Genomic DNA, 17,888 nt, shown 5'->3' on the forward strand with positions numbered 1-17,888 from the left:
TGGATTTGTAAGGTTATTCTTCTGGCATCCTAGTTACCAAATTATGTAAGGTATCTTGATGTCTAATACAGTATCATCACATTATTGCTGGAGCAGGAAGGAATGCTGGATTAATGGGAAAGTGACCATCTCCAGAACAGTCTTTTCAGTTACTGAAGGAGAAGAACGGGGAAGGAGCAGAGGGAGAAGGCGTTACCTGCTATTGCTTGGGTTTTAATTTTCCTAATTCATGACAACACCTGTATAAGACTCCCTTTCTGAACCTGCAGTAGAAACTTAACTGAGAGTGAGGACATATACTTAAAAGATTTTTCATTTTAAAGAGATCGTTATTGTCAGTGAAAGCTAAATTAGTGACCAGATATTTTAAAATGAGCTATTTTGTTGTGCCTCACTGCCTAAAGGGAAGGTACAGAGAGGATGGAACCAGACTTGTTCTCAGAGACAAATGGCACAAACTGGAACACTAGCAATTCCAGTTAGGACCTGTAATTCCTTACGTCTAAGAAATGAAGAAAGAACAAAAGGAAAATTATGCTGGAATATGTATTCATGTATGAAAATTGCATCTGCAATATTTTTCTAAAAATTTAGTTTAAAAATTGAAAATCAAAAGGAGGTATGTGCTGAGATGTGAAAACTCCTACTGGTGATTACATCCCCCACTCTACAAACACTTGGGCTTTATGGACACCTGTGTCCACCATCATGTAAAAACATATTATCCTGGATAGAACCTCACTGGAGCCATACATGGAAAAAACCTTAGATTCTTAAATTTCTCCACCCTCTGCCCCCAAAACATACACAAAGCAGCTGGCTTTAGTGTCAATCCCATTACTAGCTTTGAATTATTTGCTACATTGACTGCCAGAAGTTAATCAAAATCACCAGTTTATTAATTTTAATTGTAGCCTTTCTGTTAATCATTCAATCATTAATAATTTAAAAAGTAAGATTAATTAGTAAAATTAATTTTCTTAATTATGTGATTGTTTCAATACACAGTTCCTTTGTATTTAAGTCAACAAAACTCCATGGAAGTTGCAGGGCTGCTATCCAAAGGAACCTCGACAGGATACAGAAATGGACTGACAGGGACATCTAAGGGTTCAACAAATTTTAAGTTCTGCTTTTGGGATGGAATAACCTAATGCACCAGTCCAGGCTGGGAGACAACTGGCTGGAAAGCAGTTTTCCAGAGAAGGACTTGAGGATCTTGGTGGACTACAGGTTCAACACAAGTCAGCAGGGCATTCTTGTGGCAAGAGTGTAACCAGCAGATCAAGGAAGTGATTTTTTTCCCCTCTACTCGTCACTTACCGAGATTGCATCTGAAGTCCTGTGTCCACTTTTGGTCTCCCCAGTACAAAGCCCTGACAGGAGCAAGTCCAGTGGACTGCCAGCATGGTCAGGGGTTGGGACACATGTCATACAAGGAGAGGCCAAAAGAACACAGGCATCACTGCCTACAGCTACCTAATAGGAGGGTGTAGAGAAGACTTCTCAGAGGCGCACAGTGGAAGGATGAGAAGTGAAAGGCACAAGTTGCAAAAAGAGTCCTTATATCCAACTTGATAGAAGGAGAACATGGTTTTGTTGGTTTGGGGTTTGTTTTTTTGGTTTTTGTTTGGGTGTTTTGGTTTTTCTACTATAAGGGTGTTCAAACACTGTAAGAGGCTGCCCAGAGCAGCTCTGGAATCTCCATCCATGGAGATATTAAAAGCTAGGCTAGGGAAGGTCTGAGCAACAGACCTATGTGGACTTGCTTTTAGTAGGAGATTGATCTAGATGACCTGTGAAGGTCTCTTCCAACCTACATGATACTCTGATTCTGTAAAAAGTTTTTTATTCTTTCAAAGTGTGACACAAGAGCATGAACTTTCAGGGCTCAAATGCCTTCTAATATGAAAACCGTGAAAAAGGTTTTTTCCAAGCTAAACTCACTGAAAAACTTTTAGTAATTATTGCTGTCAAACTTGACTTTCACTGCATATTCATCTTTTCTAAGTGGGATACCAAACAAGAAACGACAAAATCTCTAAGAAGAAAATCTGTTGAGAAAAAAAAAGTCCATTCTTAATAGGTAAATTGTTTTGCAGCTTTTTTTCCATCCCCCAATTTTTTCACAGGGATTGGAAGCAAAAGATTCACCATTATAAAAGGGTATTCTTAGATGTCATTAAAGATATGACAAAACAACGAATTGGAAAGATTTTCACAAAACATGCAAAATGGCAGTTCTTTTAATATTTCCAGACCAGAGAGGTTTGGATAAATGTTTGAGCCAAACCTTTAAATGGTTTGTCCTTTTGTTTGTCCTTTCCTTTTTAATACTATGGCCTGAAGGCACAAAATATTAGTAGATCATTGTGATACCTTCAGAGAAAAGCAGTATTAAGATACGAAAGCACATTTACCTGTTATTCTCATCAATTCAAACAAAAAGAAAATTAAAACCACAGAGCCCCACAGAATTTCAGCTTCTTAGAACTTCTCTGGCCACTGAATTTCCAAGCCAAGTAATTAAGATTTAGTTAACATAACACAAGAAGGTACATACAAATAAACAATCTGTGAAAAGGGACAGAGACTACAGCGCAAATGACTTCCTGCTGACTGGCAGCCACACACACATGCACACTGTCATCCTTCAGATTCTGCTTCTTAGGCTTTGCAGTCTTACTAACTTGCTATATTATCTCTCTCATCACTATTCCCCTTAGCTGCTGTCTCAATTCCTTTGTTTCTGTGAGCTTTTACAGCAGTGTCTACAAATTTGTCTAGAATCATGACTTCAGAAGCAGCTTGACAGGCATTCAAAGAACTAGAATTTATTTCATCATCATTTTGCTGCCAGGGAACATGCTGCAAAGAATTCAGCAACACTGCACATGTATGTTACATGTGGCTTAGTTTGAAACACTGAGTCCTCTATGAATGGCACCCTCTATATTAAAATATATCAATCCCATTATCATACCATTACCAAATACCTGTGTAAATAAATGTACTATGTTTTCTTTATTTATTAAGTCTTTTTTCCAGAATCTTGAGATGGCTTTTCAGAGAACTCATCTGGATGCAAAAGATTGTCAGGAAATAGATAACCTTTAAAATACTGTAGAGTAAGTTTTGTCAAAACTAATTTATAGCAATATCCTTAAATACCATGGGAGAACAAAGTAACTCATTAAATCTTCGTGTAGGTCTCTAAGTCAGTGGATTAACCTGACCCAAGCAAAACAGAACTTCAGTCTGTATTTAAGCTTTAAGTAAAACTCACTAGATACACGAAAGACTTCTAACTTAATCTCCAATATTTCTTTTAACTTATGCATGTACAACTTGTGAAAATGGAAGACACAGCCGATACTACAATGCTAAGAGTACAATAGGATGAGAGCACTGGGTAGCAGAAACTCCTGTCCTGGCATCACATTCAGGCATTTAAAAAATACGTTTGAGATGAAAAATTTATTTAAGTTAGATCTTAATACTGTTTACATAACAAATTAGTACAAGATCCAATTTTCTTCAGTCTTTTAAAATATTTATTCAACAATTCTGTTCTCACTCATCCACCCTCTTTTCCAATACTCACACAAAATCTAAAATACAAGATTATTTAACTAGAGAATTCATACTGGGTATATACAATTATGTATCACTCTTTTTATCCTGCAGTGATGCATATCTGCCAGAATGACTAAGCCTTTGTCTCTCAAAGTTCTGGTATCCGCAGCGGCAGGGGAGTTAAAAATCAGCACAAGAGAGAAAGGTCTGATGGTGTGCCAATGTACAATGGAAGAGAATTCAATAACAAGCTGCAGAGACAGTGGGCTTTTATCAGACACATTCAAAAGTGGTGGTGGCTACACGTCAATGCTGGACCAGAGTGTGTTACTGCAGAGTGCGACTGAGTGTTTTCCCCACAGGCAATACACTATTATTGACTCTCCCCATTAACATGTAGGGTGGATATACATTTATTGAAGGTTCTAATGGAAGGCTGAGGGACTCCTATCCCGAGGCCAGAGCAGAAAGACAGCCTATCACTTCATGTAATGGTAGCCCATGTGTGACAGACCTGACCTACATTTCCCCCCTTTCTTTCTCACAACAGCCTGTCACTGTTTTAAGAAGCTATTTTCTGAGAGGTATAAAAAGAAATATATGCTAGAGCTGCCTAGTTAATGTGTTATATTGGAATATTATTTATAAACGTGCTTTAAAAAGCCTAGTTTAGACTACAGATGAATTATGAAAGCTACCACAACACACACAACCAAAAAGAATGTGTCTTAATGATCCTGAAGTGCTTATAAAGCCATACACATTGAACACTAGATATAAATGGATTAATACCTATATCTAAGATACTGCAACAAAATGTAGCGTAAGACTTAAAATTAAGAACACTTAATGAAGCTGCTTTAATAAAATAACAAGGGCTATGGTCTGTAATTAGTATACATTTCATATTCATTCAAATTACTAGGAATAACGCTACCTAATGTTTTGTTGGAAGTAATTCAATGTTTTCACTGGCTAATGTATGTGTAGCAAAAGCTATAAATAATGGATCCACTTTTGAAAGTAGGACAAGAGTGAAAGAAACATTTGGTTCAGCAATAAACAGCATTTTAAAATACCATCCAACTACCACTCCCAGACCCTGCTTATTTAAAGAGCTGCTGCCACTACAGCACTCCTTGGCAGGAACCTACCACGCTGCTGCAGGTCATACTCTTTTTTTGTCTCTTCGTTCCCTAGAATTTTCCACGCTTGATCAATTTCGATGAACCTCTGCACACACTCCTCCACTTCTCCTGCTGGCACATCTGCCTTCTGTTTGTCTGGATGATACTGCCAATCAAAAAAAAAAAAAAGTTGAGGGGAGTGGACATGAGGAGGGTGGAAGAGGAGCAATCAATAATGCATTTGATATTCAGTTAAAAGGACAGAGAAAAGGAGAAGGTCTGAGCTAAGGTGCCAAAGGAAGGGAGACAACGATGCTGGGCACAAGACAAAACTGCCAATTTAATTAGACCACTGAAATGGCAACAAAACCACCAGTGGCACAAATGTCACCATGCGCACTGACAGCATTTTCTGGATAATTTGCTGATGGAATCATTGGTCTTATGGACAATTTACCTAGAGAGAATGACTACCACAAACAGAAATAGGTACATGCAGAAGACCACGACATGGGAACAAGAGGAGCTGCTGTAGGTCCTAGCAGCTCTTGCAATATTACATATAGCTGATTTAAACTACACCACTGATGTTTAGTTAAAGCTATTACAGATAAATTGAATGCTGTATTACATGTACCTAGCTTTTTAAAAATTTAAATGGTAAATTAAAGGTACATGACCAAATATAATTTATAACACATGTAATTCTACTTTTGAAAACATGTCTCAACATCTTTAATTTCTTCCAGTTCAGTGAATCAATAGCCCTTCCAAATATTTAAAGTCATGGATCACTGGTTACAAAATTGTGTCATTTTAGTTAAGAAATGGTTATTCAAGGACATGGCTGCAAGAAATCCCATGTTAAATAGGCAATAATAATTAAAATAGTAACATGTTTTGTTTACCATTCATACTACAGGTTCTGAATAGACCATTCTGACTTCTATTTGGTTCAAATGTCTACTGAAAAGGAACCCTCAAAGCTTCATCTTCCTGTAGCTTTAATTCATCTCCAATAATGTCTTTTTTTAATACTTTAAATTGCTCAGTATATGTGATGGACCAACAGGAAACAGCATTTAAGATGAGAAAGTTGCAATATAATCAGACCTATCAGCTGATAAATGTGTTATAAATCAAGATACCCCTTATTCCGGAGCCTTACCTTCTGCCCTTTATACTAACATCAGTTGGGGCACTGCAATGTACAGCAGATTTCAAGACTTAAAACACCTGTTCGACAAGTGTTTGAGCAAATTTCTGATTAACTGAATCCCTTTGTTTATAATTATCACTAGTTTGTAATTAATTTTGGGAAGGAAAGAAAGGAGTACTAGTATCATGTGTGCTTTATAAAATCCAAAATTTAAAAGGACTTCTACTGGAGTGTATTTGCTCACTGATGTATCTGCCATTTGCACTGATGGGTAGTGCACAGAGAAATCCCCTGTATGACAATAACAGAATGTACGTAAGAGCAAAATATTACGCTTTGACCTTAATTTTTTCACAGGTATTTTTCCATATACAGATGAATGTATCTGAAGCTCAAGTATGAAGTCTGTACTCAAATGTATATTTTTGTTCCACCATATGACTAAACACACTTGAAGTCATCTCTGCATTCAAGACTGAGGATTAGCTTGCAACTTGCTGAAAACATAGCTGAAGCACACTTACAATGCATAAAGGTTTATCTCCTAGAGATCCCTTTTTTATCTCCCCAACTGAAGATGGCAAAATTCTAAGGTGCAAACAAACCAAAATTTTTTGGTTATTGCATTTAGTCATTGTATTCTAAATAGCTAATTAGATAATGAGTATTATACCTTTATTTGATGGGCACTAAATTCAGTGCTCTGTCAGCATACATCACGTTGTACTGTAAAGCTATTTAAATGTATTATTTGTTTTCAAACCCATTTTTTCTGAAACCTGAGCTTTTCCAGTTGTATTTCAATTTTAATAGCATTTTTAACATTGGTGGCTGATTATATACCACATTTACATACAAGGCAGACTAGTCAGATCACATTAAAGACTTACATGGTTTCCTTTTAGCAATGTTATCTATTTTAACAATTATGTTTGAGGTATGCATCTAACAGTTACTCCTCAAAGCAGTGTTTTATCTGAAAAATGACACTTCATTATTTTAAAATATTTCAGATGCTATATTTAAAATTTTGACTCACCCCAAATATTGTAGGGTTAATTATAATACCTAAAAAGAGAGTTCTGTGACTGCTGTACATTTCACTCCATTTGGATGATACTGTAAGCATTCTCCTACAAGCTTACAACCAGAAGAATGTAAATGCCTATGCAAGGAATATTATACCAGACTTAGTACCACTGAAACTTAACTAGATTTGACTAGCACTGCAGAAAACTTGTTGCTCATGTTGTTCTGTTTGGATTGGCCACAAGACCACACCTTCTCAGATCAGTTTCTTACAGATAGATGAAAACATTACTGACCAATTGCCCAAAGCAGCACTAAGAATACCGGCTTCTCTTCTGACAACAATGTTGAGAAAACACTCCCACAAAATTGCTCACACTTTTCTTTTGCTACACCAAAACTTTGACCGACTGAAAAATAATTTTGGACTACACTGGAAGTAATCAGTGAAAAACATTGTGATGAATGTCACAAAAGTACTTTGCAAAAATAATGATCAATGCAGAAAAGGCTATTCTGTTCATTTATTGAATAATGCAGAAAATTAACTATTCTTCATATTTATCATTTAGCTTTTAACTTTTCCTATAGATTTGAAAAATTTAATATTTGTAGCATATGCAATTTTTATATTCAAAAGCCTACAATTTCATGTAACTAAGAACAACTACATTGTAGGGGATCTACTAATAAAAACCCCATTTGGGTCTCCATGCTTTCTGAAACTATTTGCTCCTTCCTCTGTTGGGCTTGTTCCTCTATTACCATCCAATGCCTCTAGTAGTCTACATCTACACTAAGAAAAATCCTCAAAACCTCTGCTCTTTTACCCTAATCCTCTCCCCCTGCTCCCCCCCCCCCCCCCCCCCCCCCCAGTGACCCCATTTCATCTGCATTCGTTATGTGCCTGTTCTCACTGACTCCCTTTTCCTACTCTCCAGCTTGCTGATCAAAACCCAAGAATGCTTGTCTGGCGCAAAAATCCACTCGTGATTCAACTGCCCATACCCTTCTCTTTCATCTCTGAGACAACAAACAAGGTGTCCTCTCTCCAACTGTTTTAGACCCTGTTCAGCCAGCTCAGACACCCACCACTGAGGACACCTTACCAAAGTCTCAACCAACCTACTAATAGCTGAAGTTTAAGAGTCCTCTAATGCCCTCCATCAATACTTCAGACATTACACATGCTCTTTTTTGGTATCCTTCCTCATTCATGGTTACATTATTCTTGCTTCTGATTCTCCCTCTCCAGCATACTCTTCAGTGGGGCTGCCTCAATAAAGCCAGGGGTTTGGTTTTGAGGGAGGTGAAATATGATGTGCATTTCTGATCTCCCCCCATTCAGCCTTATTTCTGGGTTAATCTCAGCTGCAACTGTGTACAACCTCCGTAATAAAAATGGACATCTGTTTTCTACTTGACCTATCTCCTTCTACGCAGACTGAAGTATTGTTAATTTCTTCCTCTATGCATCCAGTTATAAGTTCTTGCTCAAAATGTTACAGCCCCCCAATCTCCTGCAGTATCACTTCTCAAAGTCTGTGCAGATTATCTTTGTGTCATTCATATCTGCCACCTGAGCACAATTTTCAGCTGTATTAGCGCACTTAAGATATATTTAAATCTTCCTGGCTGCCTATGAGTAACGTTTACTAAGAAGCAATACTTCATAAAAACAACTTTTTGCTGAGCACTCATCTTGATTTTTGAACATAGTAGTATTTTTTACTAACATCGCATTATCATATATTTCTTGAGGACTCTGGCTCTTGGTGTGTTAATTTTAAAATTTATTTTAGGATTTTTGTTTGGTTTTATTTTTACAATTACTACGAAAAATTTGAAAAAGCATGAACCTTGAAGTCCAAAGCTCAAATGAAAAACACACTTTAAACATTATCTGTTGGAGACATGGTGAAATTTTTAGTGCTGTAGGGAAACAGAAAAGCAGGCTAATACAAACTTAACCGCACACCCTTTTCAATTACAGTATCATTATTATACCTTTCTAAAACAAGTGTATTGAACTGTCTTGTATTTAATATACATCAGACTGTACTTTTTGGCAGTTTGGGTACAGTGGGAAACAGTATATCACCTGGCAAACATACTCTGAAACACATACAGGTTCAGTTCATAGTTTTATAAGTATTCAAAAATTTAGAAATTTTTCATGGAACATCAGATTAATTTATCATTAGATAAATTACTTGCATTCTATTATGCTAATCTATTGGTTTTGCTACCTACTACAGAATAAAGAACAAGCAAGTGAGCAAACTTTTTCCATCTCAGAAAAAAGCTGTTAATGTTGTTGTGTCCACCAAATAATTAAGTGTAGATCTGAAAATTGAGTTCCACCTCTGTAATGTATTTATACAGTGTGCCATACGTATGTTTTTTACCCACAGGGTTTGTGTAAGAATTTGGAACACACTACAGTACATTCAACTACTACATTCTTTAGTTATGCCTACTTTATATTCCGTGAAGTTTGGTCCCTTCTGCATTTAAGAATTGCAAAATTAATCCCTGGACTGGAAGTTAAAGACCATTTGGTCAATAACTGTAATCATATTACATCTCAATAACCATACCAACAGATCTTAAGAACTCTCATACCACAAGATGAAAAACTATGATAGCTGTTTGGGCTTTGGTTGAGCAAATCAAGCAACACAGAGATGACACGCTAAGGTTCCTATCCTCTTAACACTTGTACGAGTTGCTTAACTTTATGCAATAAGTGTAATAGGCTTGATTGATTTTAATCAAATTCAAATTAGCAAGCAGAAAGCCCCTAGTTAAATCAATTTAATGTACATCTCATGAATATATTTTTCAAAAGAAACTTACAGCACCCAGTGAGAATCAACTTACTATGAATTACTGGGAGGGTAGGGGTGAAGCATAGGGGCATAGGTTTTACACTAAATTTGTAGTCTCTTGCTAAACTGTGGAATACACGATAACTAAACTGCTTAATATAGTCACTTTTACTCAGAACTACTTTTCCACATGACAAATTGAAAAGGCTGATTATTTAGAAAAGGTTAAAAAAGTACTGTTCCTTCTCATTTATTACTTAATACATCACCATGGTTATTTTGCCTCATGTATAAGGGGTATTCACGTAAAAAACGAAGATGCACCATGTCCCCCTTTCCATACATCAAAACAGGAGGTTTTATTTTCTATGAAAACTACTACTTTCAAATTTTTATTTAAATTATGAAAAAGTGTTTTCATTTACTACTATGCATATCACAGATAACTGTAAAGAACTTCTCCCCAAAATTACACAGCTTTTAAGTAAGCCTATTTAAAATGTAAACTTTGTATTTTTTCTGACTGAGGAAAATGCAATAGATCAGCTCTAAATTTTTTTCCAGGGTTGAAATAAGGAGTACTCTTCACTTTCTATGACTTTGTCTTTCCTACTTTCCAATACTTCTTCCAAAGCTGTCAAACATTTGGAGAAGTCTTCAGCAGAAAATAAAAAGTAATATAAAAGGGATGAACCAGATACGGCTGCATGAAATCTTGACCTTCTCTCCCAAGACAATAATTTTGGCAAAGTAATTTCAGACTCTCAAATTTTTATTACACGCCTTTTAGATCTTCTTTTTTTTGTAAGGCAAACTATTATTAAGGTGTAAAGACAAACAGAGAACAATGATGAAATCATTAGAGCTGAAAAATGAGAAAGTTAAGACTATTCTGGACTTACTATCATGAGTCAAAGTAATCACTAAGCTGTCAGTACTACCAACAGTTACAGCATAGTAAATTTCTAAACTATCAGATTTATTAAAGATTTTTAACTCTGAAATTATTTACAGTTTCATGGAATTACCTTGCTAAATTAAATTGACAAGTTTAGACAAGTCTTGAATTCCTGCTTTACTTCAATAGAGGATGTGCACCTATATTTGAGTAAGGGATATATTTAAAGCTCGACATGGGCCCTAAATTCCTGAGTAAATCGAGTAGTCAGATTTTAACGGGATTACTTACATGCATTCAAGTACTCATAGGAACTACATCTAATGACTAAATCTAAGCTGTAAATAAGAGTCAATGATAGAATATTAACATCTAAAATTAACTTAGTATCTTTCAGCATCCTTCTCCCTTTCTCCATGTTAGGCATATAGTAGCAGCTACGGTAGTTTTATAGCCTGACAGTATTTGTTTCATGCAATGCAGATAGAAATAAGATTTCCAGCCAAGTATGACTTATCTTTTTTTTTTTTTTTTCCCTTCTCCATGGTAAGAGTAACAGGAAGCCACAGTGTTCATGACCTATACTACAACAATACATTCTGGAATTTGTAAAAAGATTTGTATTTATATTAAAAATAAGCAGTGGCGAAAGACACTCGGAAATGGTCAGGGAAGAGAAATTCAATCCAAACTTTACAAACAGAGCACTGCTCCGTATCTGGTGAAGCTACCATTTTTGATGAATGACAGAATTGAATTAAAATTATGAACAAAAGAGGTAAAAGTCAAGAATCTGGTATGCAAAGGAGTGGTTGGATTAACACTGCAAAAGCAATCGGGTAAGTATTGGTTAGTATGAGATAACAGCAGTACACATTAATGAAATCCATTTCCACTGATAGGAGAGTTCGAAGAATGACAGCAAGTGGACAGAAGAGTTGGATACTATGCTGTTCAGAAGAGAGAAAGAATGAGAAGAGGAAAACATTGGAAGCAGCTGGATGAAGAGAGAAACCCAAGCCATTATTTTCAAATAACATTACCAGACTCATGGCTGGGAATCCAACAGAATGAGACTTTGACTCCTTACAGAAATTACACAGATTAATACCAAGAACTTTTTAAAAGAATCACATTATCAGTATTTGGGGAGTTCAATCTATTTATTCTTGTGTCAAAAGCTCAATATTGAAGAGGCAATATATTCAAATTTCAGAATCACATTCTTCTCTCAGAGGCAATATATAACACTTTATTTGGTTAGTAAGTCTAAACTATTATTATTTATTCCACATTATAATATAAAATAACTCTAAATTCTTTTAAAGACAAAAATGGGCGTAAGCAAGCAGAACAGAAAGCCTAACACAAAGTCTTGGTCTATACAAAGTTTAGCAACAAACAAGCGTGTTGCACCAAGAAAACGCACAAATCATTATTACCAGTATGTCCCCTGCAATATAATGAAGTGCATCCTTTTAATAAAACAATAAGAACAAAATGCAGGAGTTAACATGAACATAAAAATATCAAAATTGGAAACTATGTTTAAAAACATTTCTCATGCTTTACTCAGTATTTATACCTTATCAACTGTAGTTGTTAAACTAATGAGGACAGGACAAAAACTGTCAAGTGTTCTCATCTGACAGAAGTATTCATAGGTCCATGCAAATATGTCTGTAGACTACAGAGCTCATCATAACAGTTCAGATCATATTAAAAGCTGCTGCAAGACAGTCAACATTAAGAAGAAAAATATTAACCAACTATTTCCTATTTAATTTCCAATTGCAGTCTGATTTCTTGTTACATTTCCCTGCCTTTTTTAAAAAAAAAAAAAAAAAAGAAATATGAGTAAATTTAATGCCAGGCTGTTCTTAGAATGAAAGTCCTTTGCCCCTGCTTACAATATATGTAGTAAATACCAGTTTTTACTGGAACTTGCCAATAAATATCACCCCCCTGACATAGAGTGTCTGTTCATACTCAGTTTTTGGCTGCTCTGCCACAAATGCCAACAAAGGGACCAATTAATGAAAACTTTCTTGATACATTCCCAGTGGATGAATGTCTGCCTTGCAGAAGGTACCCTGACAACATTCATCTCACACAGGCCAAATGGTTGCTCTGTGGTAGCAATTAAGACACCACCAGCCTTGGCTAGATTTAAACCAACAACCAAATCTGTGTAGATCTGACCAAATGCTCATAGAAATCTGGAGAAATTAACTGCTAAACAAGGGCTGGATTGGGTCATATAACAGCATACATTTCTCTAGTTATCTACAGACCGTGTGGACACATTTTTATTAGAAAGAAATTACTATACTTAAAACAAGATTCCTTAATCTGGCCCTGTGACCACAATATTTAAGCCACACCTATAAATATGTAAGAAATCAACAACTCTTCTAAAATATTTTTTAAAAAAATCAAAATAATATGGTAGGCTAACATTCTCTGTATTTGCACTCAATTCTTTTCTCTCTCCCCACAAAAAGCCAGTGTTCAGTCTTATTATTCCCATGGTTTTGAAATCAAGTTTGGACATTAAGCTTAGTGCAGCACCCTTTCTCTTTCTAAAATTACATTTGGAATTGTTGCTTTGATCCAGAAGTCCCTATCTGAAAGTCTCTTACCAAACAACTTGAACATGAGAGACTAGTGCGATAGCTAGTGGAAAAACCTTGCTTCTGTTGCAAAGTTCATACCGACTTCAGGTTTTTGACAAAGGGTACTCCTCCTGAAATCTCTGTCATCAGGCAATTTAAAGTGGCTGGTCAAGGCCCCAGACCTCATGATCACAAAACTAGGCCTTCTGACTCTGTTGGTCTCAGGGCTCAATAAATTTATGTTTAGAATTATCCAAGATATTAAACTTGTGTATCTGAAATATTATAGCTAAGCTTAACATGGTATAGGAGACTGGGTTCCCCTCACCACCCCACACTCCAGCAAAACTGCACATTTCCAGTTCTATACTATGTCATTATAAGGCTTGCAGCAGTATTTTAAATCAAATTATGCAGCATGTATTGAAAGTTCAAGATCAGTTGACAGAACACCAAAATATAAAGCTGAACAGTCTCCCTGCTGGACACAGCACAAAAAAAGGAACCATATAATGTAATTACAACACTTCAGGAGCTAAGTAATTACATTTAAAGTTAACACTTTTGCTAATTTTACATACATTGTCACACTGAATACTTTAAGCCACAAATCCCTATCAGCATATAATAGAATTAACACACACATTTGGTATTACCTACACCACGTATATAACAGCTATATTTGAGCAATCAAGCACACCAACTCCAAAGGATCCTTTACTCTGGTTATGGGCGTGATATACATCTTAGAATCTATGCAGACTAGCTGTTACAGAACTCTTCTTGCAGTATCCATTCTGTGATGGATTTAAATCAGAACACAGACTGAATTATAAAATGGTTTATTAAACTGGAATTTGAATTTTTGGATAACTAGATTTAAGAAAAGCACGTTTTAGCCACCTGTGCTGGTCAAGGAAAAAGGTGACAAATGTGCACTTGGCCCCCACCCTGTGGCACTCACTGAAAGGTCACAGAAAGACGCCATTTTCCAACTTCACCAGCTGAACTCATTAAATTAGGGCAAGGTGAAAAAACCACTTAAATATTTCACAAAAATGTAAGAGATTCAATAAAAAGTATTGTAAAATGGGGTGGTTTATTTCAGCAAAACAAAACAGCTTAAACTGCAGGAGAAAATGAATTATTTTGAAAAAAATGTTTTAAACATGTAAACATTAAACTTTTCTCCTATCATGGGAGGAGGGAGAATTTCTGAATGAACAGTATGAATTGATTACCAATATACTTATACAAATGAATGGAAAAAACCCTAATTACCACTAACTAAATAATTCTGGAAGTACTACCTTGTTAAAGTGCTTTTCAATTCAAAATTACTTAATTCCCAACTGAAAAACTATTACAAATTAATACATAATAGAAAACCAGTTCGGATGGAACCTTGAAGTGTTGTGGTGCTAACCTGCTCTTAACTTAGAATGATTTTGCTTGCCATTTTATCACACGAGCCATCAGGAAATCTTACTGTCCTAGTATTTCTTAGTACTCCAAAAAGCAGGAAGAAAAACTACACAATTTTATTTTAAAAAACTATTTCATCTATTTCTGTAATTTCTAGATCACCTCTTACATTAAAAAAAAAAGACCTAAAAAAAGCTACAGGATTTTTAAGAGCAAGACTTGTATAAAACACAGGCTTGATACTTTGATACATGCTTTTTCCATGAAGTATTAAATATTCCCAGCTTTCCCCAAGTTTACAGTGGAAAGTCAAGTTTTTCAGCAATGAAGACTTCCTGCATTGGAACTATGCTGAAACACTTTTTTTTTTGCTTTTCTGTAGGCCTATTTTGCATATAAAGGTCTTGTATAGGAGCCACCCTGAAGCAACAGTACACTCTGAGCTCTGTGGCCTACATGGTTCATCAGGTACTAATTAGATAGCATGTTCTGTCAACACTTCCTTGCTCTTCTTCTATTAATTGATCATCCTGCCCAATTAATACAATGCAACACCAGTTCCAAACTCCTTGAGATCCTTTACCTGTGAGAAACAAGGATGAAGGGGAAAAAACCTCCAAAAGGGTCACAAGATAATAGCATGTGTAAGATCTGGAGTGACAACAACACCACTACGCTGAAAGGTTAATTATGTTCCTACCAACATTCTCTTCAGCCTAAGTTTGTTTTTTATCTAAGAAAAAAAAAAAAAGAGTACACACAAGCAAAAAAACCCATACTTCACCTAACAGGCTATATTAAATTTAGAAATGGTAACAGCTTATGAAAACAGTCGTTAACAGCATATTTCTCATCAGAATATTTGCAGTTATTATTGCTGTGTATCAGCAAATTAGTCATGAGTATTGTGCAGACAGTATGCTAATCCCACCTATGTATACAAGAGTCCAAACAACAGCTGCCCTTAGTCACATAGTCAGAACAACCATAAATCAGCATTTTATAAAAACTGTAAGAAAATACATGTTTTATCCATTTATTACACTGCACTAAAGATTGCAGAAGATAAAAAACCAAACGACAAAGTAGCTGCCAAATACAACACACTACTGCCACCTAATGCTTACCAGAAGGTTACATCAAAAACATTTCATTGTTTCTCTGCACTACACTAGCCTGATGAAAAACGGAGACCAAAGCAAATAAAGTTTAATATTGTTTTTAAAGATCTGCTTCACATTTCCTCTCCTACAGGCTTTCTAAATTGAACTGATGTGATCATATCCTTTCTTATGCACAAAGACTGTAACAGGCAAGATGTATGTTCAGTGGGCTAAATATGGGACTCATTTCATCATCTGCAAAAATACCAGGAATGCAATTCATGCATTTCACTAGGATACTCACACAAAGAAGCGAGTACATTCACTAGATCAGGTTCCACGCTTGTTTACATTTTTGTAAGCTATCCCCTGTTAAGTAACTAGTACAATTCAGTATTGAAAGCTTTCAAATGGCAGTATTTGGAAAAGTGGAAAAAAAAAAGAAAAAAGGAGGTGTGGTCATATGTTAAAACAGTACAAAACAAAATTACTTTGAAGGTGCTTTTCTTATTTCAGTGATTTTGCAAAGCACTCTGTCTGAAATGTGAAACTTGTTCACTTCCATGAAAAGAATGATTCCAGGTCTTAAACTTGCCTTCCTAGCCCACAATCAATCTTTTCGACATGTTCACTCAATTGGCAGAAGTTAGCAGGGAACATGGAAGTAGCCTGCTTTTTCCACTTGCAAAGATGAGAAACAGAAAGTGAAAAGTTCCTTGTGACATTTAATCTTTTCATATAGAGATTTAAACTCTCCCAAAGGATGTCCTATCCAAAGACAGGTGGACAAAAGAGCAGGGAATTTATCTTATTGATTCATTACTTCAATCCATCTCTTCTTCCTCCCCCCCCCCCAACAATCTTTAAGCTTTTTAAACAACTTTAGCCTTCTCCTACCTGATCTTGTTATCTGCTTTGACACTGATTCCAGCCTCCACTGTCCATCTCCAGGATGATTCTTATTCATAGGAAGTATTCCTCATTTGAGGAAAAATAAAAGACGACAGTTTCATTTTCCTTCTAATCTCTTATACCTTATCCATTCTATGACATTTTTCTAACACCACTCAGTGATCAACTAGCTGGTGAAAACTGTATCCATTCTTGTCCCTTTTTCCTCCTCACAATCTGCTGTAATCAGAAACCGTTATGCAAGTATCAATCTCAGCTTCCCACACAATATTGAACTGCTTGCATGTTTTACACACATTATTAACCTTTTCCATACCTTCAGGCCTGAGATAACCACTGCTATACACAACATCCAGCACAGCAGACCTCCAACTTCACTTGAGGCAAATAAGAATCACCAGAATATAAATATTTCAGATAATATTATTGCTGCTATAGCTGTTACTATAAGAAAATATTTGCTGTAACTCAGTGTATTTGCAGCAAATCATCATCAAGATATTACACAGGAGGAAAAAGGAATTTTTTGTAACATTTTAGTTATTCAGCACCCAATGAATAATTTTAAAAGAGAAAACCCACAGACAACCCTGCTTGCTTTCTTTTAAAAACAGCCAGAATAATAAAAAAGTTAGGATTAAATGTACACAGCAATATGCAAGTTATGCAGACCACATAACTGGCATTCACTAATAGCTAATTCACTAATTAGGAAACTAGTTTAGGCAAATGCTACTTTCATGTGAAACCAAACCCCAGAATCCTGTATTGTATTATAAAAAAAACCCCAAACAACCAACCGGAGTTGCTTAAACTACTGAAAAAATGGGCATAAACTTTTCCAGCTGACATGTATGGTAGTGGATGAAGGAAAACCCACAGGATGCTATTTCCTGGCTGAGTAACATCTGGCAGAAGGGCAGGGACAGGCAGTTAGGGGCAGTAGGCATCAGCTGGCACTGTGACTTGCAAGATGAATACCTTTCTGCAGGCTGAGAAAGTCAACTGCTTTGATACCCCACAACTTCCTAAGAACTGCTGAGCACAAAACACAGGTTTTTGTGTTGTCCCCCTACCCCCAGATGATTGTCACTAAAACAGTATTTCAAACCAAAGTTTTTAAACCAAAGTTTTCAAATTAATTTAGAATACCTAAAAACAGACACCTTCAAGAAGTTAGATTTAAGCATAATGCAAAATAATCAGTCCCTAA

At 35.9% G+C, this 17,888-nt stretch overlaps 1 protein-coding gene across 4 annotated transcripts in view; it reads right to left on the reverse strand.

The window, feature by feature from the left end:
• Window positions 1-17,888, reverse strand: part of DNAJC24 (DnaJ heat shock protein family (Hsp40) member C24) — a 41,918-nt gene that overhangs the window by 12,925 nt on the left and 11,105 nt on the right. For all 4 annotated transcript variants that reach the window (XM_074842418.1, XM_074842417.1, XM_074842420.1 and 1 more), the window contains exon 3: window positions 4,731-4,869. In XM_074842418.1, the coding sequence (XP_074698519.1) occupies window positions 4,731-4,869 (139 nt within the window). The remainder of the gene's footprint in view (window positions 1-4,730; window positions 4,870-17,888) is intronic.

Source organism: Strix aluco, chromosome 16 (assembly GCF_031877795.1).
Source record: "Strix aluco isolate bStrAlu1 chromosome 16, bStrAlu1.hap1, whole genome shotgun sequence".
Taxonomy (NCBI): domain Eukaryota; kingdom Metazoa; phylum Chordata; class Aves; order Strigiformes; family Strigidae; genus Strix; species Strix aluco.